The 24,726-nt window shown below is 43.7% G+C and overlaps 2 protein-coding genes and 1 long non-coding RNA gene across 3 annotated transcripts; 2 read left to right on the top strand and 1 right to left on the bottom strand.

Annotated features, from left to right (window-relative positions):
- The first annotated feature begins 1,511 nt into the window (after positions 1-1,511).
- On the top strand, positions 1,512-7,070 carry bnip3 (BCL2 interacting protein 3). Its single transcript, XM_066693687.1, has 6 exons — positions 1,512-1,707; positions 4,065-4,236; positions 4,869-4,947; positions 5,063-5,169; positions 5,292-5,441; positions 5,559-7,070. Exons 1-6 carry the CDS (start codon positions 1,668-1,670, stop codon positions 5,602-5,604), a joined length of 594 nt encoding a protein of 197 aa, XP_066549784.1. The 5' UTR covers positions 1,512-1,667; the 3' UTR covers positions 5,605-7,070.
- Positions 7,071-7,464: 394 nt separating this feature from the next.
- On the bottom strand, positions 7,465-18,181 carry ppp2r2d (protein phosphatase 2, regulatory subunit B, delta). Its single transcript, XM_066693686.1, has 10 exons — positions 17,990-18,181; positions 17,764-17,838; positions 12,116-12,213; positions 11,720-11,885; positions 11,471-11,583; positions 11,199-11,376; positions 10,816-10,980; positions 10,301-10,470; positions 9,932-10,023; positions 7,465-9,385 (listed from the first exon to the last, which is right to left on the bottom strand). The coding sequence occupies exons 1-10, from the start codon at positions 17,994-17,996 to the stop codon at positions 9,106-9,108; spliced, it is 1,344 nt and encodes a 447-aa protein (XP_066549783.1). The 5' UTR covers positions 17,997-18,181; the 3' UTR covers positions 7,465-9,105.
- Positions 17,475-20,969, top strand: LOC136716181 (uncharacterized). The gene is made up of 2 exons (XR_010805131.1): positions 17,475-17,714; positions 20,105-20,969. It is a non-coding gene; the product is annotated as an uncharacterized LOC136716181 (long non-coding RNA).
- Positions 20,970-24,726: the final 3,757 nt, after the last annotated feature.

The following is a 24,726-nucleotide window of genomic DNA, read 5'->3' as shown; positions in this document are numbered from 1 at the left end:
ACAGTGCGGGTCTCAGCTCCGGGGCTCTGTGTCCGGCACAGTGCGGGTCTCAGCGTCCGGCACAGTGCAGGTCTCTCTGCTCCGGGGCTCTGTGTCCGGCACAGTGCGGGTCTCAGCTCCGGGGCTCTGTGTCCGGCACAGTGCGGGTCTCTCTGCTCCGGGGCTCTGTGTCCGGCACAGTGCGGGTCTCTCTGCTCCGGGGCTCTGTGTCCGGCACAGTGCGGGTCTCAGCTCCGGGGCTCTGTGTCCGGCACAGTGCGGGTCTCTCTGCTCCGGGGCTCTGTGTCCGGCACAGTGCGGGTCTCAGCTCCGGGGCTCTGTGTCCGGCACAGTGCGGGTCTCAGCTCCGGGGCTCTGTGTCCGGCACAGTGCGGGTCTCTCTGCTCCGGGGCTCTGTGTCCGGCACAGTGCGGGTCTCAGCTCCGGGGCTCTGTGTCCGGCACAGTGCGGGTCTCAGCTCCGGGGCTCTGTGTCCGGCACAGTGCGGGTCTCTCTGCTCCGGGGCTCTGTGTCCGGCACAGTGCGGGTCTCAGCTCCGGGGCTCTGTGTCCGGCACAGTGCGGGTCTCTCTGCTCCGGGGCTCTGTGACCGGCACAGTGCGGGTCTCTCTGCTCCGGGGCTCTGTGTCCGGCACAGTGCGGGTCTCTCAGCTCCGGGGCTCTGTGTCCGGCACAGTGCGGGTCTCAGCTCCGGGGCTCTGTGTCCGGCACAGTGCGGGTCTCTCTGCTCCGGGGCTCTGTGTCCGGCACAGTGCGGGTCTCTCTGCTCCGGGGCTCTGTGTCCGGCACAGTGCGGGTCTCTCTGCTCCGGGGCTCTGTGTCCGGCACAGTGCGGGTCTCTCTGCTCCGGGGCTCTGTGTCCGGCACAGTGCGGGTCTCAGCCCCGGGGCTCTGTGTCCGGCACAGTGCGGGTCTCAGCTCCGGGGCTCTGTGTCCGGCACAGTGCGGGTCTCAGCGTCCGGCACAGTGCAGGTCTCTCTGCTCCGGGGCTCTGTGTCCGGCACAGTGCGGGTCTCAGCTCCGGGGCTCTGTGTCCGGCACAGTGCGGGTCTCTCTGCTCCGGGGCTCTGTGTCCGGCACAGTGCGGGTCTCTCTGCTCCGGGGCTCTGTGTCCGGCACAGTGCGGGTCTCAGCTCCGGGGCTCTGTGTCCGGCACAGTGCGGGTCTCAGCGTCCGGCACAGTGCAGGTCTCTCTGCTCCGGGGCTCTGTGTCCGGCACAGTGCGGGTCTCAGCTCCGGGGCTCTGTGTCCGGCACAGTGCGGGTCTCTCTGCTCCGGGGCTCTGTGTCCGGCACAGTGCGGGTCTCTCTGCTCCGGGGCTCTGTGTCCGGCACAGTGCGGGTCTCAGCTCCGGGGCTCTGTGTCCGGCACAGTGCGGGTCTCAGCTCCGGGGCTCTGTGTCCGGCACAGTGCGGGTCTCTCTGCTCCGCTCCTGCTCGGCTCCGCCCAGGCGTGACGCGCTCGCTGCGGTCCAATCACCAGCCGCGCTGCACTGAATCAACAATGCGTGACGTCAGTGTGTTTGTCCGGGCCAGCAGTGGGCTGCGCTGAGTCCTGTGATCGGCTCTGCACAGACATACAGAGATAGAGACATATTGCTTTACTGTACATGGTCTGATTTCGAAAACACAAAAACACGACAAGAACGGCCAGCTGCTGCAAATAAACATGTCGGAGAAGCCAGGCGGCCAGGAGGACCATCTGCGAGGTGAGCGCGGCGCTGCTGTGCGGGCCCGTGTTACCCCAGAGCGCCGGATCCGCGCAGGTCAACCGCAGCGACAGTGACGCTGTGCTGGCGAGGACGAGTGTGTCCCTGTAGACAGAGGGACCTGGACCTGTGTCCGTGTGCGTGTCCGTGTCTGTATCTGTATCTGTACCTGTCTGTGTCTGTGTCTGTGTCTGTACCTGTCTGTGTCTGTATCTGTGTCTGTGACTGTATCTGTCTGTACCTGTGTATGTGTCTGTCTGTGTCTGTGTCTGTACCTGTCTGTGTCTGTATCTGTACGTGACTGTGTCTGTATCTGTCTGTGTCTGTATCTGTCTGTGACTGTGTCTGTCTGTGACTGTGTCTGTCTGTGTCTGTGACTGTGTCTGTGTCTGTATCTGTACGTGACTGTGTCTGTATCTGTCTGTGTCTGTATCTGTCTGTGTCTGTGTCTGTATCTGTACGTGACTGTGTCTGTATCTGTCTGTGTCTGTATCTGTCTGTGTCTGTGTCTGTATCTGTACCTGTCTGTGACTGTGTCTGTGTCTGTGTCTGTACCTGTCTGTGTCTGTATCTGTGTCTGTGTCTGTGACTGTACCTGTGTCTGTGTCTGTATCTGTCTGTGTCTGTGACTGTACCTGTGTCTGTCTGTGTCTGTGACTGTGTCTGTATCTGTCTGTGTCTGTGACTGTACCTCTGTCTGACTGTACCTCTGTCTGACTGTACCTGTGTCTGTGACTGTCTGTGTCTGTGACTGTGTCTGTGTCTGTCTGTGACTGTGTCTGTGTCTGTACCTGTCTGTGTCTGTGTCTGTGACTGTGACTGTACCTGTGTCTGTCTGTGTCTGTCTGTACCTGTGTCTGTCTGTGTCTGTGACTGTGTCTGTGTCCACTCTGAGCCGGACTGATGGTTTGGTTGTGTTGCTGGAGGGTAACAGTCCCGCAGGACATGCCCGTCACTTCTGTGAGGGAGGAAACATTGTGACCATTGTGCATTGACCTGCGCATTGCTACATTGATCTGTTACAAGAGGTGGCGTTAATGAGAGAAAATAAGTTAATTAGGGACAGTGTCCTCTGCTTAGTCCTGCACTGTGTGTAACGAATCGTGCACTGAAGTAGGATGTGAAGAAAACAAATCCTGAGCTCAAATCTCGCATGTAGAGGCGATCACTGAATACAACAATAATGCATCACAGCCACTTATCAATGTAAGAGAGAGGCTTGCACTAGTTACCTTACACAATGTGAAGTCTCTTCTGAATATATTAAATGCATCGTATAAGGGGAAAGACTTTTCCTTTAGTTATTAAAACATATGCATGCATTTGAGCTGTAGTTTGTATGTTTGACTAGTGAATATTGCACAGATTATGTGGGCTGCATATACATAGAATAGTGTCTAACCTTATTTTACAACAGGTACCCATAATGTCAATTCCTAATGATGATACAGTGAATGATCAATTCAAGTTAACAAGCTTTCATCTGTGCTTTAACGAAAATGTATCCTGTTTTCTTCTAGTGGAATAGGTTCATATGGTGTATCAAACAATATGTGCTATTATACTTGTCCAGAATATTGAATATGAGTTTGTATTATTGACAGCAGAATTGTAATTCTTCAGTGTACATGAATCATTGTATTTATTTCATCAGGAGAACATCTCTGCACTGTTCATTTCATCAAAGCTAAACACCCCATTGATTTTCTAATATTAGCGTTGGCTTTAGCAAAAGGTTTATAAATGTTAATAATTACATCTGAGGGAAGTATGCACAATAGCAAGTTCAGGGTGAGGATAAGATTACATTCCTGGCTTAAAAAATATTGTCAGAAAGCAGAGAGCTTCGCTTAGATTTAGGGGTTAACATTCACAGTATTTCTCCAGCCACACATGTAACCTTACATATTTTGTATCTATTTTGTCACATGATCCCTCCTGATGAATACATAAGGGTGAGGTTGGTGACCTTTCAAAGTGTGTTGTGTTCTATTTTTGGTCTTACCTAATGCAGTTGATAGAGAACAAAAATAAACCCTCTCTCTCTCCCTCCCTCCCTCTATGATGACGCAATAGGTAGGGGTGGTTTTGATGCAGCATTCCCTATTGGGTGTTTTATTGTAAAAAACAAAACACCGATCTGAAGAAAACACAAGCATGTGATTGTCAGCTGACTCTTAAAGAACACCAGCCTTATTTACACTGAAAATAAGACACTGCACTGTACAGCAGCAGTACTTTTTAAACACTGTAGATGGGTGCATACTTTTAAGTAGGCTTACACATCAATAGAGATTTTTATATACAGTAAATAGATGCATAAGCTCAGTTGTGTGTCCCCCCCTCGTGTTATAAAGGTTCCTGGGTGGAGCTGCACTTCAATAATAATGGAAACAGCGGCGTGGCGCAGAGCGGAGGGCAGGAACAGGTGCCAGCGTCCGTCCACAACGGAGACATGGAGAAAATGCTGCTCGATGCCCAGCACGAGTCTGGCCGAAGCAGCTCCAGGGGCAGCTCTCACTGCGACAGGTGGGGCACTTTGTTATACTAAGAGCTTTCCACTAATGAGCTGGGTGGGCTGCCAGGTGTGGACTTTGACCCCTGTGCTTGTGTGTGGACACATTAGTGACTGGTTTGTGTTTCTTGCAAGATGCACGGCTGTGAGTGGTCACTGCAGATGTTTGTGTCGAGTTTACTCAAGGGTGAGAAGGCAGGCACCCCTGTTTCCGGCTAAGCTTATTTTAAAACTCGAAGGAAATTAGTTCACATAGAGCAGCTATGATTTCATATGATCCTTTATACTTCTATACTACTATATCTCACCCCAACTTGGCTCACTTGGCGCACTTGAGTGAGTGCATTTGAATGTTTTAGATTAATATATTAATGTAAAACAGCCCATAAACATCAGTATTAAAAAAACAATTATGCAGTTCAGTAGCTGTACTTAAATCAGAGCTGTAGGAAGGTACAAGAAAGAACGTCATTTTTACAAGTCTGCTTACAGGGACGTGAATGTGTGTCAGCGTGTGGCTTTGTAATTAAATGAATGCTGAGTTAAGTTAAGCTTGATGTCTGTTACAAAGCCATATAAGTAGCTTTGCATAATGTTTTCGATTAGCTGGGAACTAACCAGAGCTTTCTCTTTCCCATTAATTCAGTCCTCCAAGATCCCAGACTCCTCTGCATCTCCGCAGGGGCTCGGAGGTGCACAGCAGCGGGGAGAAAAACAGCTCCCAGGTGTGGTGGAGAAACCAGACATGCATACACTGTCACACACGCGTCAGTCGGTTTGTAATATAAGTTGATGCCATGCAGCGATGATGTCATGTGCATTTTCTTCTTGGTATTTTAGTCTGAAGAGGATTATCTTGAAAGGAGGAGAGAAGTAGAAAACCTCATGAAGAAAAATGCCGACTGGATCTGGGACTGGTCCAGCCGACCCGAAAACGTGCCACCAAAGTTTGTACCTTCGTTTTTACTTTATTTGAATGACTTTATTGTCTGGAAGGAGAGATGTGGCCGGCGGTGTTGGGGAAGTGCATGATTTTGCAGCGATTTTCTCTTGTTTCACCTCGAACCAGGGAGTTCCTGTTCAAGCACCCCAAACGTGCCGCCACGCTCAGTATGAGGAACACCAGCGTGATGAAGAAGGGAGGGATCTTCTCGGCCGAGTTTGTGAAGGTTTTCCTTCCATCACTGCTCATCTCTCACATCCTGGCTGTGGGTCTCGGGTGAGTAAATATAAATATAGAAGTGAAATCTAGAATGCATAAATGCACGTCCGTGCGTTTACTTGTGAAGGGATCGAGTTGTGATTTTTGTGTCGGTCCCCCTTTTCTCCTGTACAGGATTTATATCGGAAGACGTCTGACGACCTCTACAAGTACTTTCTAAACGGGGCGCGGCGCCGTCATCTTCACCCTTACCAGCGGGCATGCTTCCCTGTCACCCTTCCTGGACACAGACGAATGCGATCACCTGACTTGCTAACTTGTGTTTGCCGAGTGCTGTGCTGCTTCTGTTCTCTCGTGAAAACTGCCTCCATGCTAGGATGTCTAAAATCTGGACTGCGAGTAAGTGGCTAATTTACTGTTTTCTGAGCCGTTTTCTCGGCAAGATAAGGACCCAAGTTCTGTAATCCTTCGGTAATCGTCTCTCATTGGGTAACAAAGTGCTCGATCATTGTGACTCATGATTGTATAGCTTAACTGATGTTAGTTCTACAAATTCAGTGATAATGACTGTAGATAAAGTCTGTTTTCTTTGAATCCAGCTTTGCTGACTTGTAATGAGATGTGCACGTGAGCATTACTCCTGAAAGAGCTGCAATTGTATAAAAACAAAAGTGGTATTTGACAATTTTGTCCTTTGTGAATGTGAAAAAACTATTGAATTTGTTTATTATGAATTTGGGTACTTTGGAGTTAAAAATAGAAAAAATAAACTGTTATCCAGACCAAAAATACGATTTTGCTAAGAGACCATTAAGAGATTCCCTTAGATATCAGAATCTTAAAAACGACAAACATAATGAAAGGAATTGGGTGAAAATCCTTAAAGCATTATTATAAATAATTATTTTTTTGAGTCTTGGGAAGAGTACTGCTATTCCTGAGGTTTTAATTCTTGTAGAATTGTTTCATTTCTCGGCGACTGTAACACACATCCTCCAGAGCGCAGTGTGGGGGCGGATGTGAACCGCACTGGGAATCCCTCGGCAGGGGGACAAGTCTGAACACCCGTCCCTGAGATCCGCGCACACGTGTGCATACCTCTGTGGACATCTGGGCTCCCAGCCCCGCCCTGCGCTTCACCTCCCTGCCCGGGTGTGTCGGGATATTCATTTTGCTTTGGTTATTACTGCACGGTGACTGAAATATCAGGGCCGATGCGTGTTGTTGACTGACAAGACTCCCCCAAAGCCTAAGATTTTCAGTTGTAGCCGAGTGCATCTGCCTTCATTAAACACGTCCTGTAGTCGACTGGTTAAAATGATATGTGGAGAAAAGATGGCCGTACTTTTTAATTAGTGTCTCGTTATGAACCAGACTGTTAGACCTGCTGTCTTCGGAAAGGGGGAGGTTTCAGATCGGACCTGAACCAATCTGCAGATCCTGCTGTTCTAGAAGCAGGACGACAGAACGCGCTGCTCTAGAAGACGCGGTTATTGAAAGCATGTTCTTTTAAGACAAATAGGCAGTTATAGATGTTAAGTCACATGTTTCAGAGCCATTGTGTCTAATGAGAGTTGTACACCATGTTTATGTTATGGAGGGCGTTGAAATCTGCCGTCAGTACGATACTTCCGACGCATGTAATAATAATAAACTTGGAAGTTTCGACATTAATAACCTCCCAAACGTGTCTCTGCTCTGATTATTTCTGGTCTGTGTCCATGGGTTTGTTCCGACACGTTTTATAGCGAAAATCACATTGAGTTTCAGAATAGATCCACTGATTTAGTCTCTCTTTGGGTAGAAGTGGCTGAAGTCTCCACACATTGTGTCCAATCATACCATAAACAGCTGCCTGTATATTAGGATAGACCATGTACATGTATTGATTTGAGCACCTTGGCCAAAGCAATCGGGCCTTCTGGAACTGTAAGATGGATATCCACCTTCTTGTAGAATTTACATTTTATCTGCCACATGTTCTGTATTTATTTTCTGTAAAGTGCACAATTCTACTTCTGCTTCCCCCCCTTCTAAGCCTTGCTACAAATATACAAGCTGGCAAAATAAACAGTTCTAATTCAGGTAAACACAATTAAAATTTATTTAACTTTGGTCAAAATAATCAAACAAGTGTATACAATTCCACCATGTTAGCATCATTATTCAACAGGGAACAAGGTCAAAGTGTTGCTTAACTGACCAGCCAGTTCCTGAATTTAAAAATAGTGTCACAACCAATATACAATATATTGATAACTTATTGGTACTTGCACCCTTGGGTTTTCAAAATCATACGTCTATCTGCGATGGAAACCGACGTGGGACCCCACTGGAGACGGACACGGGGCGCCGACTAATCCGCGAACGAGCTTTTCGCCTCTCCGGTCCGACTGCAACGCCTGTGTGTACGGACTGAACGTGAAACCTGTTCCCCGGTGTCCGTGAAAGGGAGGCACTCGGCACTCCGGTCCGATATCTCTGAACCTTTAAATAGAGCGTGATATCTACCGGGGTCGCATCGCCGCTGTCCGAAAACACACACGGGCCACTAACAGCAGCAGGACTGAAATGCTCTGACAGGAGGAAATACATTTAAAAAAGGTATTTAAAAAAAAAAATAATGCACATAAGGTATGTTACTTAAAACGTTCTGGGTGCAACATGGACATTGAACTGTAGTTATGGTTGTTACAGGTATTATTTTAAAAGTTCTTTAACAAGACATTATATAGGTATTAAGGCTGCAGATTCCCTTTTTGTTACTACCTATTTTACTTCCTATTGCATTATCAACCTACACCTTTATTGAGATCTAAGGATATATACAGTAATTTTACACTTAGCTCGACCAACAACTGGCTTCCGATGTCGCTACTGCAGCTTCAAGTAGTTTTCAAAGTACATCCTCCGTAATCATGCTACTGAAATAGTCAGTGGGGCGCCTGTCTCACTCCCTCCCCCTCGCCAGGAATCTGAATCCACAATGTCAATACATGCAAAGCAATAAGAGAGAATGTAAGAATTTATTACATATCTTCAAAATTTAAAAACACATCTCTTTAAAGTTTTTGTTACTTTTATTAAGTGGTTGACACCAGACGGTGTGGTTATATAGATACAGTCAGTGAGTAAATGTTACTATGCATGGAAAAAAAACAAAAAACAAAAAACAAAAAAAAAAGAATGAAAACAAAAGAAAAACACCTGTCCACTGACCAAACTCGAGACCTGTCGTAAGTGCTTAAAAGGTAAAACACCTAGGCCTTGAAGGAAGACCAGAGGAGGAATGTTAACAGGCATCATCAAGCAAATTTCGTGTGTCTGAAAAGGCCCAAAAGTTACAGTAAAGAGACTACGTTCCGACAATAAAATGTCATTTCTTGGGTGTTTCATAATTTGGTCGTTAAATCATAAAAGGAAGGCTCAGACTTAAATAAATACACTACGTTTTGAGAGTTTGGCCTCTATTGAGTGCTGTCCATCAATTCGGCTTCAGCTGGCCCCCTCCTGGCCGGAGAAGCCTGGATTGCGCCCTCCCACCGAAGGCTCAAACACACCACTGACTCAAAGAAACAGGCCGTCTTTTCTCCCTCGGCTAAACAAGGAGATGAGTGTGTCAAATTCTTCACTAGGAGGACAAGGCGGCCGTTTCTTTTACAGATAAACAACTAGGCTTAACTATGCAAGAACGAGACTCTGCCCTCGGCCCGGGCCGCCCTTAATTGATCTTGTCCTGGAATATATACAGGTTGTTGGTGGCGGCGACGGCGATGACGTTCTCCTTCGGGTGCCAGGCGGTGTGCAGGATCTTCTTGTTGAAGTCCAGGCTGTCGACGCTGATCTCGTCCTTCTTCCGCTTGCCGCCCGTGCACACCTTGCGGGGCTTCAGCATGGCCCGTGGTTTGCTGCTCTCCCGGGACGCCTCGAGCGTGGTGTCCCTCCGGGTGTTGCGGTCGAACATCCTGAAGAAGTTGTTGTAGGAGCCCGTCATGATTGCGCTGCGGGCGACAACAACCACTCGATTCAGACCCAAATGTCTTCAAACTATAAAGAAAATCAACTACCCTTTTCAGCCCTCAATGACCAGAACTCCCTTAACTGAACAAGTTAATTGCTCATTAATTAGTGGTCCCAGTCTGTTGAAATTAGCGATTTAGGGTGACAATCTGTGTGTATATCAGTTGGCTCAATGACAAAGTGGCAACTGCTCCCATTGGCTAAAACACCCAAATTTACCAGTGTTTAGGTCCACTTATAAATATAGCTTATCAAATAATTGGTGTAATTAAAGAAAGGAGATACAATACAACCACTGTAGAACAGGTGTATTTCCTGCATACACCAAGTTAGCCCTAACAACAAATATTTGCTGACTATTAATAAGGCAAAACCAGGACCCATATAATTAAAGCAATAAGACTGGAGGACCGCGCTGCATCGGGTTAGAGGTGTGTTCTGAGAATAGATTTGTAAATCCACAATATTCCACCTTAAATCATGCATCTGCTAATGCAAGTAAATAGAGACCATCGGTTGATTCTTACCCGTCGGTACCGTTCCAGCAGCATTCGAACTTGTCAAAAATGCAGTCGTTCTCGTACAAGGAACACAGCTTGCTACGAAGATATTCATGCACCTGTAATAAAGGGGGGGGGGGGATAAATAAAACTAACAAAACCGGACGAATTCAAGATGTTAAGGGGCAGAAATCTGCAAGTGACTCACAATTTAAATCCGTTTCCTATTATATAGAAATAATAAATCCTTTAGACTGGTTTATTCGTACTGAGAGGGAACCTCAACAGACATTCTGGATGTATTCATTGTTGAGGAAGTACATGAGGCACGGCCAGCAGAACAAACATGAACGACCCCAGGATAAAGACGCGCGGCGGGTTTGTGTGGTGAAGTACCTGGTACGTTTCTACCGGCCGGCTCTCCATGTTGAGATCCCACACTTTGACCGAGAGATAGTCTCTCGTCATCATGTATCGGCCGCTGTGGCTGAACTTGACGTCGGATATCGAAGAGATGATTTCGGAAAAGAAAGACCTGCTGCTGGGGTCCTCGGGCTCCTCGAAGACTTCAGGGGAAAGAAAAGAGCATCGTACAATTACACATCCCCCGAGACGGCAGGAGGCATTCAAACCTTTTAATTCTGCCAAATTAAACACGTCTGATCAGGCCCTATCGAAATCGCCTACTAAGCCACGTTAATTCCCCAAAACAGGGTCTAAAGATTTGTTCTTTTTCAGTTTCGCATCTGAAAATACAAACTATGTGAAATTATGATAACTTAGAAGAAACAGAACTTCAGAAATGAGCTTTCTGGATCCTACAGCACCAGAACAGAGGCTGCGAACAGCCAGGCCGGAGGGGAAAGCTGGCTGATGGCGTATAACGCTCCACCGGGGTTTGCAGGACTCACACTTCGTGTGCCGGTCACAGAGGGCCGCGGCACGCATGTCGCATAGTCGGATGGTGCCCTTGCTACTGCTGTACACAAACACATTGCACTGGTGGGGGTGGCACTCCGCGGCGGTGATCACTTCCGTCAGCTCCTCCATGTTGGCAGGCTTGATATCTACAATGTCTGATTTCACTGTGTAAAGGACAGTAACTTCCTACTCAACAGCAGAAGCAAAAACACTGTAAATGACGTCATTTCCGACACAGACAGAAAGACAGACCTTAGAATGTGTGGTTTTCACACACACAAAAAAAGAGAAGAAAGAATACATTCGAAGACAGAAGTGCAATTAAAACATCAGCCGAACGGGGCTTGCCGTGTTTTCAACCAGAAAAGGATACTAAAACTTCTATCTGTGATTTCTAAGTGCCAGAGGTTTATTCTTAGGTCGTCTGCAGAAAGGTAGGTTTCATGATCACTATTGACGGAAATGGAGTTAATGTGATACGTGTGCGCATTGGCAAATATTCTTCGAGGGCTGGCTTCGACCATCAGGTCCATGGGCTTCAAGACTGGCACCTGCAGGGGATTCAAACGGGTCAGGGCCACTTGTCCCATGAAGGAGAAATACAAATACAGATCCCTTTCTGAGAGGGACACAAAAGAAACAAACCCGTAGCGACGTGATGCGGAAAGGATCTCTCAGTCTCCCGTCTTCGTCTTTTAAGTTGTAGCCTTCCGCCCTTTTGTCCCTTTCACTGATTTTCCACAGTTTAATAGTTTTATCTGAAAAACAGTTTCAGCCACAAGATCTGCATGAACAGCACGGCCGCCACAATTTGATCGACTACACAAATCAAACAGTCTGGTAGATACAAGCTTCCACTTGAACCGATTCACAGGCCAGAGTGGTGATGCTTACCGTTTGTAGAAAGAAGGAAGTGAGCAGCATTTTGTTGGGGCAACCACCTAATTTTATTGATTTTCTCCTCGATTTCTAAACTTTTCAAATAGTCAAATTCGGGTTCGTGACTCTGAAAAGTGCTGTAAACGTTGTATTCTCCTCTGGAGTGAGGACGGTTTTTACTCTGAAAGAGGAAGAGAGAAAATGGCTAAAGCACTGCAAAACAGGCATCGGCCTAAAAACCTAGAGGTCTGCTAACCTCCTCCATGCATTAAATACTCTAAGTAAACAGCATTAAAGGGATTGGTTATATCTAAAGATGGACATATTCGCAATAACATAAATCTGTGCAAATAAAACAATGTATATATAAACTGTGGGCACCAGATATCAAATGGTTTGGTAAACACTAACCTCCTGTTCTCTCTGAAATATGACAACTCGTCCTCCTTTGTCCCCAGTAGCTAGCAAGTCTCCTGAGTAGTTGAATTCAACTGTTGAAATAATGTCAGCTGCAAACGGACAAAGAAACAATTTTAAAATGTAAAAATACATACATTTTACAAACCTGAACAAAAATGTTATAAAAGGAAGTCAACTTTTCTTTAACTCACCAGATCGTGTCTGATGCAAGAACACATTTACAAAACTATCTTCTACTCAAGACATTTGTTTTAAAAAGTGTTCTAAAACAAAGAGCAATTAGAGTCTAGATCCATATTCATGTCATAATACCTCAGTCATACATGTAGTTACTGAAAGCAGAGACTGCTGGATGTCTTTTGTCTTCACCTGTATCATTAGTACAACGATAACCAGCATCTGCCATTAAACTCGCACAGTTTTGTGCAGAGAGGAAATGCGTGCATATCAAGTGCAACACTATTAATAAACATTTCAAACACTAGTCAGTAACCTATGCAAACTATTCTAGAAGGCTGGGGTCAAAAATCATTCTTGTTTATGTTTACAGATCTTAGGGGATTTAGACGACTCAATTGATCTTAAACAATATTATGTCAAGTCTTTTCTTTGCAAACTGAGCATTTTTGCAGCACACTGCCAAAGGTACAGTCACCGAATATCCTTTTAACAACCTTCGCCACTCCCTCAGCAGAGAATGTATACGACTGAACCCTAGGCATTCGGGCTTCCACACACACGGTCTCACGATTCAAAGCTCCCCAGCTTTTCATTTACTATAAATATTCACTGCCTCTAATTTTCTGCGCTGTAAACAGTGAGCCGCTGAGAGGAAGACAAGCTTTTCCTGTTCACACTTGATTCCGAGAGATTTTTTTGTTGGGATGTGAAGAATAGAAAAAATGAATCATGCTCCTGGAAACTTAATATTTAGGGTGCAGTTTCTAACAATACATATATTAAACTAAAGGAAATGGATACCAGAATGATTTCACAATCTCATGAGGAAGAACTGCAGTGTTTTAGTTAAAATAAATAATATTCCATATTGCACTGTTCAATATAAAATTATGATCAAATGAAGAGTTTATAAACCTATGCTTATACAGTTTTATTTACAGGTGTTGATTTAATCCATGCATGGCAGTTTCATTATTGTTTCTGCACATATTGTCTATAAAGCACTATTGTCTACAATTGTTCAGAACAGGAAGCACCAAGAAGAAAGGGCTTTTTTTAGATGTAGGTCTTAGACACTTCTTTTGATGGCAATTCTCTTCTTCTCTGAAGTGGTTTTATTTAGTCTACAAAACTCTTAAAGCATTTAAAAACACACCTGACCATTTAAAGCTACGACTGATCAAGACCAAAGCTAGAATACTGCACACACCTGTTTTCTGTACTGCACAGGCCTTGAAGCAGTGCAGGATTGGAGTAAAGAAAGTGCTACAACAGTTAACCGCACATCCACAACTATTTGACCTCAACTACAAGGGGGATTTTATTTTTTTATCTTTATAATGACTAAGGAGTAATGTGAACTCTTCATATTTAGTTCCACAGTTGTGCTGTCATTTAATTGTATATGACAACTACATGCATTTTAATTGATAACAATTATGCATTGCGATTAATGTTTCGAGTTCCTTACAGATTTATACTTGAATCCGGCATCTTCGTTTGCACAGAAGAACTGTTCACTGGTATACAAATCTGATCACTGTAGAGGGAATCTCCCCCCCCCCCCCCTCAGTCCAGCTGGCATCAATGCAATGCTTGTTAACTAACTTATTCCTCCGGCTTCCAGTTAGTTAAACTTCCTCACGAGTACCTCTGCGTTTGCTGCTCATTTAAAAGCTTGGGCTTAATTATACACACATGTATTTTTTTTTTATATTGCACAACATGTTCACGTTGCACTAAACATTAAACTGCAAAGAAAAGAATCTCAGTGCATTATATCACAGAGTATGTTTCTAGCATGCAAAACATTTTATCTTTCATAATTATATTTGTGGAATGGATACATAAAAGGGAGAGTTTCAGATTTAAATGTAGCAGGGCTATATATACACACTTATTATTCTTGTATCAATGATAAATAATCCAGATGATTTTCTAGAACCAATAGAATGAAGAGAAGTTATTGAAATCTAACTGCTTAAGCAAACCAGCATACATTATTTTGACATAAGCAGGGGGAGTGGAGAATGATAAATTCTACTTCATCTCTCCCAAATCCGCCTTGCCTTCACTGGGTACCTCAGCATGCACAGATCCACATGGCCCAACCCCGAGACTAACACCAAGCCCATACCTTGGTCAAAAGATGAGGCTGACATCAGCGTGCTCGTACCGGCAGTGGCCGACTTAAATGCCTGCGAAAAACTGCAGGGAAAGCATTTCATGTTCTGCAGGCAGGGCGAGCAGGCTGGGATCCCTCATTAGATAAAGCCACAGTGCAGATGGGCCAGCCGCCCTTTCTTCTGCAGGATTTCCTTGCGCGCCGCGTTTCACAGGCATCTAGGCAATTTGTACCGATTAAATTCTCCAAACCAGAAATGAAGAGCATGACCAGGCTGGGGTTTAAATGTGCAACACGGTCTCGGCACAGCCCGCCTGCCACAGCTGCTGCCTGCGGAGGACACTGGCACTAATCCCTGCCGGCCCATCCGCTGCCACAATATTGCACATGGGTTGGAAACAGTAGTGCAGCTATAACGTGTAGGATACCGCATTTAGCTGTACCGTGAAATCACAATTTACGCATCGAGTTCAAAAGATGAGCATCTGTATAGGTCGCCCAAACAAAACATGTCAGAGTTGGGAATGAGTTGCATACCAAATCCTTTTCAGACCCCCGCCCACACCCTCTCTCTCTCTCTCTAGGATCACAGAGGTAGGCAGCTCCTCTTGTTTTCCTCTCCAGGTCAAGCCAGAATCACTGAATCGCTAACGCAGATCTCTCGGCCAACCAATCCCAGGAAAGCAAGCCTTATCCATATGCATCATCTGCCGTTCCTTAGATAACATGTCTTGTAACAGGAAATTTCAAGCCATCTGTGTCACATTTACGGTTCTCCCCGCCGCACTGCAGAAATCAATTCCTCTTCCAACAGTCTCGCTGACACACGGATTAAAATGTATGCTCTCTCTTAGATTAACGCCACAAGAGCCTCGTAAGTAAATGAGCTTAGATTCATTCATTTAAAAGAATAACTAACAAAGGATTTATATTTTCAGTTGCAGGCTTACTGCTATTTTTAAACAAAGACAGACTACAAAAAACCTTGAACTGAACACTTGGGTCTCTCTCTTCCTGCATTTTATTTGTTTTGTCACAAAAGTGATCTGCAGCGAGCAAAACAAGATTGGGCAAATCTATTTGATGGTTATCCACAAAATTAAACCTGCAATTTATTCTGCAAGAAGCTGAAAACACTGTATTCTAGCGTGAATATTGACTATACAATTATGTTTCCTCTGGCATGATTATAGATCTTAACCTTAAGACCTTTGGATTCAGAAGCCAACTAAAGAAGCATGGTCCTAGATATGCACATAAATAAGTAACTGCAGTAATCTGAATACTACATTCTTTGAGCAAAACAATTCTCACTGATTTGGTTATAAAATGTAATATGAATTGAAAAGCATTGTTTTTTTCATGACATTACACCTCACAGTGAACTTGTAAATAGGCAATTCTTCATACAAGATTTCACTAAAAATGATCAAGTCTTAGATTAAAATAACTGAAATCACACTATTTGACGAAGCTACCCTTCAGTGTTACATATTCCTATAGAGAAGTAACATCTCTGATAATCCTCAATGCCAGATTCAAGGTCAGATTAATGTGTTTGTTAAACCCCCTGCCCCAATCGGTTAACAATCAATAACTGCTTGGTTTTAACCCTGTAACCCCCGGTATTCAAAGATTTCACCTTCACAAATCCACCTGGACTTCCAACAAATATGAATGTACTTTCATACCATACCTTATGCTATTGAAATATATCAGATTATTTAAAACATGGATAAAGAGCATATGCATGTCTTTACACGGTGGTCTTTTTTCCCCAGCAGGTGGCTTTTACAGGACATCCAGCACAGCATCCTTTGAACACTACAGTAAACTGCCCAACACCCATATACAGAAAAGTCTAAGGATTAAAGCTAAAAGCTTGAATATATCATTCTGAAATCAAATAAATTACTGATTGGCATTTTAAAAAGGGTAATTAACATTTGACAAAACTCAAAAGAACAATACAGGGATGTCCAAATGAAATCCTAACTGTGTATTTGCTATATTAAATTATTACTCTCTCTTTACATTCTCATTCAAATGCTGGTTCATATCATTATAAACACTGTGTTTTCCTTGAGAAGGGCTGCTGTAAGCCACCGAGCGGACATTAATGCTGCTCATTTTCAACGCTCAGGCCCTGCTATAGATCCCATACAGGATGCAGCATAAGGAAACTTTTGATGGTTTATATAGAAGATTAGAAATACCTTTAAAATATATTGTTTGAGAAATTATCTTAAAAACAAAATGCAATGTAAACACTTCACAAGTGCATACTATCCATCAAGCAGACACCATGACAGACAATGCACTGACTGCACGACATGATTAGTCCATGTTGCATAACTTCCTCACAATATGAAATAAACACACCTCTGCAAAGGTGAGGCTGCATTGTGAAACACTTGGTTTACAGCCCCTTCCTGACACACCTCTGCCTACTGATATCTAAACATGTTGAGATTTTACTAATATTAGGATTATTCATTATCCAGAGATCTCTGTGCATAAGGTTTGTTCTTCTTGCATTCAATAAACAGTATTCAAAAGGACTACACACACAGCAAACCGCATGCTAGTTCTGTTGATGAAAATAAATACAAAGGGTAGTTTGCTCGTTAATAACAGGAAACCTACCCCAGACTGTCAGGATGATAACCCCGGTGCAAATGTCTAATCAAAACGTCACCCCCATAAAACACCGTCCATGTGTCTCAGTACAAGACATTGACATTAAAAGTGTACACCGCGATGTGCTGGAATAACGCATCCCAATAAAAACTACGTTTAAAAGCACGTCAACATCAATCCCCACATGAATAACTATAACCTTATTACATAAAAGACTGGGATCATATTTGGGAGGGGGAGAGAGAGAGAAAGGAGGCCCACCCCCGCTTTCTACTTCAAAATAAGGCCTGGAAAAGCATGCACGGCTCAAACAAGGACACGGGCTGCACTGTAAAATCACTGTAAAAGCACTGTAATCATGAACCGAGACGCCGTGCGTCAATCAGTCGGTGCAGTTTTAATCGCTGCACGGTTTTTATCAATACTACACGGAGAGCACGGCCGCCTGGACGCAGCGCGATGACGTCACCGCACGATAGGAGACTTGCCCCTGCTTCAGAAATATGGCCAGGCGATGCCGCTATGTGCATTTATATATATATTTATATATGCATATGGCCACCATTATACCCACCCCACAAATACCCCCGGAGAGCGAGCGGGGCTCCGAGGAACATGCAGTTGCAAAGCCCAGGAGACACGCCGGTAAATGTCAACCGTGCACCGAAACACACACATTTACACACAAGCCTACCTTCCGCCACATCTTCGTCAATGGCGCCTTTCACCTGAGAGAAACACCACTGGAAATCATTCCCTCCTCCGACTCCTGCAACACACAAGGCATCCATGTTGAGAGCGGAGCGGGCTCGCCCGGCCCCGGCGCCTCCTCCCCGCACACTGGGGCGGCTGGGCAGCTAGGCCGCACTCGGAGTGCCGGAGGCCTCTGCCCGCGCCCGGCGCTAAAGTGCGGATCTTACCTGCCATGGCGTCCTCCGGGGGCAGATCTGGCCGCGCTGGGGGCTTGTCGGACCGTTACCCGTGAGCTTTGCGTCGGCTCGCACGGCGGCTGGCGGGGGAGAGCGGGAGATCGAGGAGCCGGGAATCAGAGCCGCTGGAGTTGCCCGTGATTTTTTTTCCTTTCAAAATGGCGCACATTGCCAGTCGACATGACACGGTGACGTCACTTAATAGACGCTTTTGAAAAGGCTGCTCGAATGAATCACCGCCTCTTGAGAAACAGGAAGGCAGTGTGTGGGAAGAGGGATGCGTACAGGACATGCTGTATGTACATGTATGTGTGTGTGTGTGTGTGTGTGTGTGTGTGCGTGCATATATATATATATATATATATATATATATATATATATATATATATATATATATATGTGTGTGTGTGTGTTATAGTGCAACGAACAGAGCAGATACAATAGAGCATACAATGTAGATTATTCCAAAATGTATATATAATGTCCAATATACAATATTGCAATGCATATCATATCATATTATGCAACAGTGATAGTCGTTTACCCCCAATTAATGTATTGTTTATTTAATTAAAATCCACAATGCTGTCCATAAATCTTTGGACAGTGACACAGTTGTCATCATTTTGTCTCTGTACGTCACCCCAATGGATTTGAAAGGAAACAATCAAGATGTCCTTTAAGTGTAGACTTTCATCTGTAATGTGAGGGTAGTTACATACAAACTGGGTGAACAGTGTAGGAATTACACCCATTTTTATATATGCTCCCCCCACTTTTACGGGCTCAAAAGTATTTGGACAGACTAACATAAATTGTGAGTTTCAATACTTGGTGGCAAATCCTTTGCCGTCAATGACTGCCTGAAGTCTGAACCCATAGACATCAGCAGATGCTGGGTTTCTTCCCTGGTGATGCTCTGCCAGGCCTGCACTGCAGTGTCTTTAGTTCCTGCTTGTTCTTGGGCCGTTTTGCCTTCAGTTGTTCCTTAAATTAAAACCAAAACCAATCAGAGAGAGAGCAAAAACATTAGATGTGGCCAAATCAACTATCTGGTACATTCTTAAAAAGAAAGAACACACTGGTGAGCTCAGGAACACCAAAAGGCCCGGAAGACCACGGACAACAACTGTGGTGGATGACAGAAGAATTGTCTGCCTGGTGAAGAAAATCCCCTTCACAACAGCTGGCCAGATCAAGAACACCCTCCAGGAGGTAGACGCATCTGTGTCAAAGTCAACAATGAAGAGAAGACTTCACCAGAGTAAATACAGAGGGTTTACCACAAGATGGAAACAGGAATCAGGAAGACCAGAGTAGAGTTTGCCAAAAAGCATCTACAGACCCCTGTATAGTTCTGGAACAACATCCTATGGACAGATGAGACAAATGATGCACAATGACACGGAGCATTCTGCGAAAGCAACCCAAGACTTTTTTTAAGGTGAAGAAGTGTAATGTTCTGCAATGGCCAAGTCAATCACCTGACCTGAATCCAATTGAACAGCATTTCACTTGCTGAAGGCAAAACTGGAGGCAAAACGCTCCAAGAACAAGCAGGAACTAAAGACACTGCAGTGCAGGCCTGGCAGAGCATCACCAGGGAAGAAACCCAGCATCTGCTGATGTCTATGGGTTCAGACTTCAGGCAGTCATTGACTGCAAAGGATTTGTAACCAAGTACTGAAACTCACAATTTAATTCATGACTATGTTAGTTTGTCCAATTACTTTTGAACCCCTCAAATTGGGGACCACATATAAAAATGGGTGTAATTCCTACACTGTTCACTCAATTTGTATGTAACTGCCCTCAAATTAAAGATGACAGTCTACACTTAAAGCACATCTTGATTGTTTCCTTTTGAATCCATGGTGTTGGCGTACAGAGACAAAAAGATGACAATTGTGTCACTGTCCAAATATTTATGGAACTATCTGTATATAATGAAAAAAAATGTATTAATTAATTCATATAATCTTTGCCTATAGAAATGTGCCTTTCTGTGCATTGCATGTTAAACCTGAGCCTCCAATGTCAGCTTTTTTATATTTTTTTACTTAATCAGGGCCAGAGGGTATTATCTTTATCCGTGTTTTCTTGCAGATGCTGCTTCCACAGAGGTGTGGGTGGTGATGGGAAATAATATCGAGCGGCCCTCCAGGAGCGAATTACATCATCAAGAGGACCCACATGTGTGCTGGAGCTGAATCACGACTCACAGTTCTTATAGTTGAGCTGTACAGCGAGTAGAAAGCCCTCTCAGTTACCCTGTGCTGATCTGGTTCATGCATGGGCTGCAGTGGTGATAATAATTAGATTAAAGAGGAAACTTGCATCTCTGGTTTGATAGACAGAGCCCACAATGCCACTGTGAAGGAATTGCCCAGATATTCGCCCCTTGGTGGACGGTGGGAGAACATTGTATTACTGTATTCATATCATACAGTCAAGAAGCAAACTCTCTTGTTATTTATTAGAAACATATATATTTGTTCCACCACTACCTAGGTGGTATTGAAGAGGAACAATTAATTATTTTATTTTTATGAAACTACTGACTTTTCCCAATTATTTTCTCTCACCTTACAATGCGTTGGCGCCCTCTTGTGTTATAATAAGGAAATACTGCATGTTTACCTCCCTGGCCATAATCCAATTAAATACATCACAATTTCCCCTTTTTTCTAATGATAACAAAGGTGCTGAATGTATTCTTTGCCGTTGTTGTTGATATCGATTTAACTCGTTGACATTAGGTACTTAGAATAAGTGAAGACAAAAGCCTAAGTCTAGAGTTTAAAGTTGATCAAAAATGTATTGTGTATTATCCATATGTATAGCCAGCATTTCAGTGAAACGTGCAAAACTATTTGATAACATTTTAAAATGATTATGCTTGTCAAATTAATTTACATTGCTTCTTATGTTTCTTTAAAACAGAAATAAATAAATAATGTTGAAATTGAAACATCACCATTGTGATTGTTTCTGCAAATGTATATATATATATTTAATCGAAATGTTGAAAGTTAACTTTACAAGAGAAAGACAATGAGGTGCTTTCGTGGCAATGATCGGTCTTCTTAATCTCAATAAAAGGTGAGACATTATATTGAACTTTGCTGAACTTGGTCTGAAGCTGATAAATATAAGCAGATCCCAAGCATCAGGATGCACATCTTTTTGACTGGAATCCATCCAGGAACGCACCAAATAAATTCCAAGGAACAGACCTGGAATGAGTGTTGGCAGAAATAACCAATAGTTCAATTTAAATTCAAAGGCTGCCCTCAGATCCAGAACCTGACATTGTGCTGTTGGACATTGCATTAGAAGTGCACAATAAAAGTCGCACTGCAGATGTGCTTTACCCTCCAGCCTTGTCCTGTACTGTAATATCATCATACATTCTAACACGTTATACAAGGACATGATGTTTATTGGTTGTTTCTTCCATTAGGTGTCTTGCTTGATTCTTTGTTGTCTAATTTCTGCTTTCTATGCTCTGTCAGATTTCAATTCCTAGATTTGACAGTCATATTAAAGCTAAAATATGTAATGAAATAACCAATATGTTTCGCTGCACTGAAATAATTAATTCAGTTAAACATATCTCAGATAAAGGAATTAAGATAATGTGTTGGAGTTGACAATTGTTAATGTTACAGTAAATTAAATATATATAAATTGTGCTTTCAGGACTTTTTTTATTTTGAATAAGTGTAGGTTTCATTACCATTCTGCTTATAAAAACAGATGAATGACCTACCCAAGCAAGCCATTAGTATGCACACTCACACTCATACACATATATATACACCGATCAGCCATAACATTATGACCACCTGCCTAATATTGTGTAGGTCCCCCTTTTGCCGCCCTGACCCGTTGAGGCATGGACTCCACTAGACCTCTGAAGGTGTGCTGTGGTATCTGGCACCAAGACGTCAGCAGCAGATCCTTTAAGTCCTGTAAGTTGCGAGGGGGGTCTCCATGGATCAGACCTGTTTGTCCAGCACATCCCACAGATGCTCGATTGGATTGAGATCTGGGGAATTTGGAGGCCAAGTCAACACCTTGAACATCAGACCAGGCCACCTTCTTCCATTGCTCTGTGGTCCAGTTCTGATGCTCACCTTTCTATCAGAACCAGCATTCACTTTTTCAGCAGTTTGAGCTACAGTAGCTCGTCTGTTGGATCGGACCACACGGGCCAGCCTTCACTCCCCACGTGCATCAATGAGCCTTGGCCGCCCATGACCCTGTCGCCGGTTCACCGCTTTTCCTTCCTTGGACCACTTTTGATAAGTACTGACCACTGCAGACCGGGAACACCCCACAAGAGCTGCAGTTCTGGAGATGTTCTGACCCAGTCGTCTAGCCATCACAATGTGGCCCTTGTCAAAGTCACTCAGATCCTTACGCTGCCCATTTTTCCTGCTTCTAACACATCAACTTTGAGGACAAAATGTTCACTTGCTGCCTAATATATCCCACCCACTGACAGGTGCCATGATAACGAGATTATCAGTGTCATTCACTTCACCTGTCAGTGCTCATGATGTTATGGCTGATCGGTGTATATATACATATACTTATAGTTTCACATTATGTCATAAATTGTGAGGTCAGGAACATGAAGGAAGGGAGATATTTTCCCAAAGAATGTGACTAGCATTGTAAGTGAATGACTCTTCATATCATGTCTTTGTTAAAGGCAGATTAAGTAAATTGACCTTGTATTCACACAAAATGCTTGGGCCACATCAATGTATAGACTTCAATATACATCAGTACACAGTCATGTTCATAGCTGTGAGAATGAAATTGCAATTTTGTTCTAATAACGCACAGTGAATTAATTCTACAATTGGTGGTATAGTGGCAGAAATATTTTTATAACGTAAGCTAAATTTAAAATCCATGTGTATGTTTCTGCTGTTACTCCAACCATTCTAGGCAGGTAATCAGATTAATAATTGGATCCTGGTTGTTATGTAACCGCCAGCTGTGCTGCTTTTAATATCTATTATAATGTAATTGAGAGACATCTTTAAACATTACTCAGCTGAGTTAGCGACAGAGGGGTTCATTAAGCACTCCCACTCCTTCAGCAAAGGTAGTCTTGAGCACAGTCAGATACTTATCTCCCAGTCATCGGCAGCCATGCAGAATAATGGTGCTCTACACCGGGAGAGACCCAGCAACAGCTTTGTAGAAAATTACAAAATTTCACAGAACTATCATGAGAAAAAAAGGTTTTTTTAACACATATGGAGGCAGGTGTCTGCACGCCGTATGGTGCTTAGACTAAATGAAAACAGAGGCTACAGTTAGAGTTTGAAGTTGCTTTTACAGCGATCACGAATGAGGACTGGTGGACCGGCCGATATAGTGTCTCACCTTCTGATCATCAGTCACGACTCATTAAACAGAGCACCAGCGCCATGTTGCTTTAGGTATATACATCGCATTCAAATGTTTACTTCATTTGAAACAAGGACATGACAATGTTTGCACTTTCAATGGATTTTATTTTCCTGACCGGTCCTTAAGGCTGATTTATACTTCTGCGTCTGCGTCTCTGTGTACATGTGCAGGCGTCGTCTGCCAACATGGACTTGACCCAGATTTTGCCTGGTTGTGGAGAGTGCTGGTTGTGTTCCTATTTAATTAGAGAGGGACCTGTTTATGTGTTTAGGTTGTCTCAACAAAGAGCTGGGGTTTTGTTTATAGTTTGTGTATGTCCTGATTTGCTCAAACCCTGCTCTCTGTCCCCTGTGACACACCTGTGTCCCTTACGACACACCCATCCCCTGTGACACACCTGTGTCTCTTAAGACACGCCATTGCCATCTACGACACTTTAATGACTGAATTACTGACCCACATATATACTGTAACCTACATACACACTATTCCATACTGTAATATCACTGATGTACTTAACATATGCAGTGTTAACTTATAGCAGCACAAACACTAACCCACCTGCTACTACACTATCACAGTGTCACATGTCATATGCTGCTGTTACTATATGCTCCCGTATGGCATTTATTTAATCCTGAATGTCCTTATATAACATTTTTAGTTCCTTTATGATGTGATATAAGTTTGATGTGATATATTTGAGAAATAAGCTTGTTGTCTGTATACTTAACTTCAGTTACACCTTAATAAATACAGGATAGATCTGATATTGGAAGAATATAGTGTCCAATCTGTCCATGCTTATTATAACTTATGGTCATTGAACTTATTACATTTCAACTGACTTAGTTGTACATACTATTACTAATGCATATTACTCCTAAGCAAAATTCTACTACTACTACTACTACATGTTTGATGACTATCTCTGATATTATCCTGCACACCACCATACAAATAATATATATTCAACACTCTACCGTGCAAAATAATTACTTACACTAGATGTTACAGGCTGTCAAAAGAGATATGCACCTGAGGGAGAAGGACTTTATAAGAAACGCATGTGATGTTTGGATTGCATTGAAGTGGTTCAGAAATTCCTTTGCATTCATTTGATGTTGTCTGCGTTTCCTGTAAGCACCACAGCTGCGTCCCCGGGGAATTCATTCAGCGCTTTAAAGATGCAGTGCACTTAACCTTGCCCCCACCTTCATTGTAGCAGGTCCTCTTTCTCTTAATACACATTAGAAACGAACCATCGTGCTTCTGTGGTTCCTGAACTCGTCCAA

This window comes from Amia ocellicauda, chromosome 20 (assembly GCF_036373705.1).
Source record: "Amia ocellicauda isolate fAmiCal2 chromosome 20, fAmiCal2.hap1, whole genome shotgun sequence".
NCBI classification, from domain to species: Eukaryota; Metazoa; Chordata; class Actinopteri; order Amiiformes; family Amiidae; genus Amia; species Amia ocellicauda.
This window is presented reverse-complemented; position numbering and strand designations above follow the sequence as displayed.

Bases quoted from the DNA above. Each gene is read 5' to 3' on its own strand.
- bnip3 (XM_066693687.1), top strand. From the start codon at position 1,668: ATGTCGGAGAAGCCAGGCGGCCAGGAGGACCATCTGCGAG. The intron at 4,237-4,868 runs GTGGGGCACTTT...CCATTAATTCAG, and splicing joins GGCAGCTCTCACTGCGACAG to TCCTCCAAGATCCCAGACTC. The intron at 5,170-5,291 runs GTTTGTACCTTC...ACCTCGAACCAG, and splicing joins CCCGAAAACGTGCCACCAAA to GGAGTTCCTGTTCAAGCACC.
- ppp2r2d (XM_066693686.1), bottom strand. The intron at 10,981-11,198 runs GTATCCTTTTCT...CAGTGAAATCAG, and splicing joins AATCACAGATAGAAGTTTTA to ACATTGTAGATATCAAGCCT. The intron at 9,386-9,931 runs GTAAGAATCAAC...TGTCGCCCGCAG, and splicing joins TGCTGGAACGGTACCGACGG to CGCAATCATGACGGGCTCCT.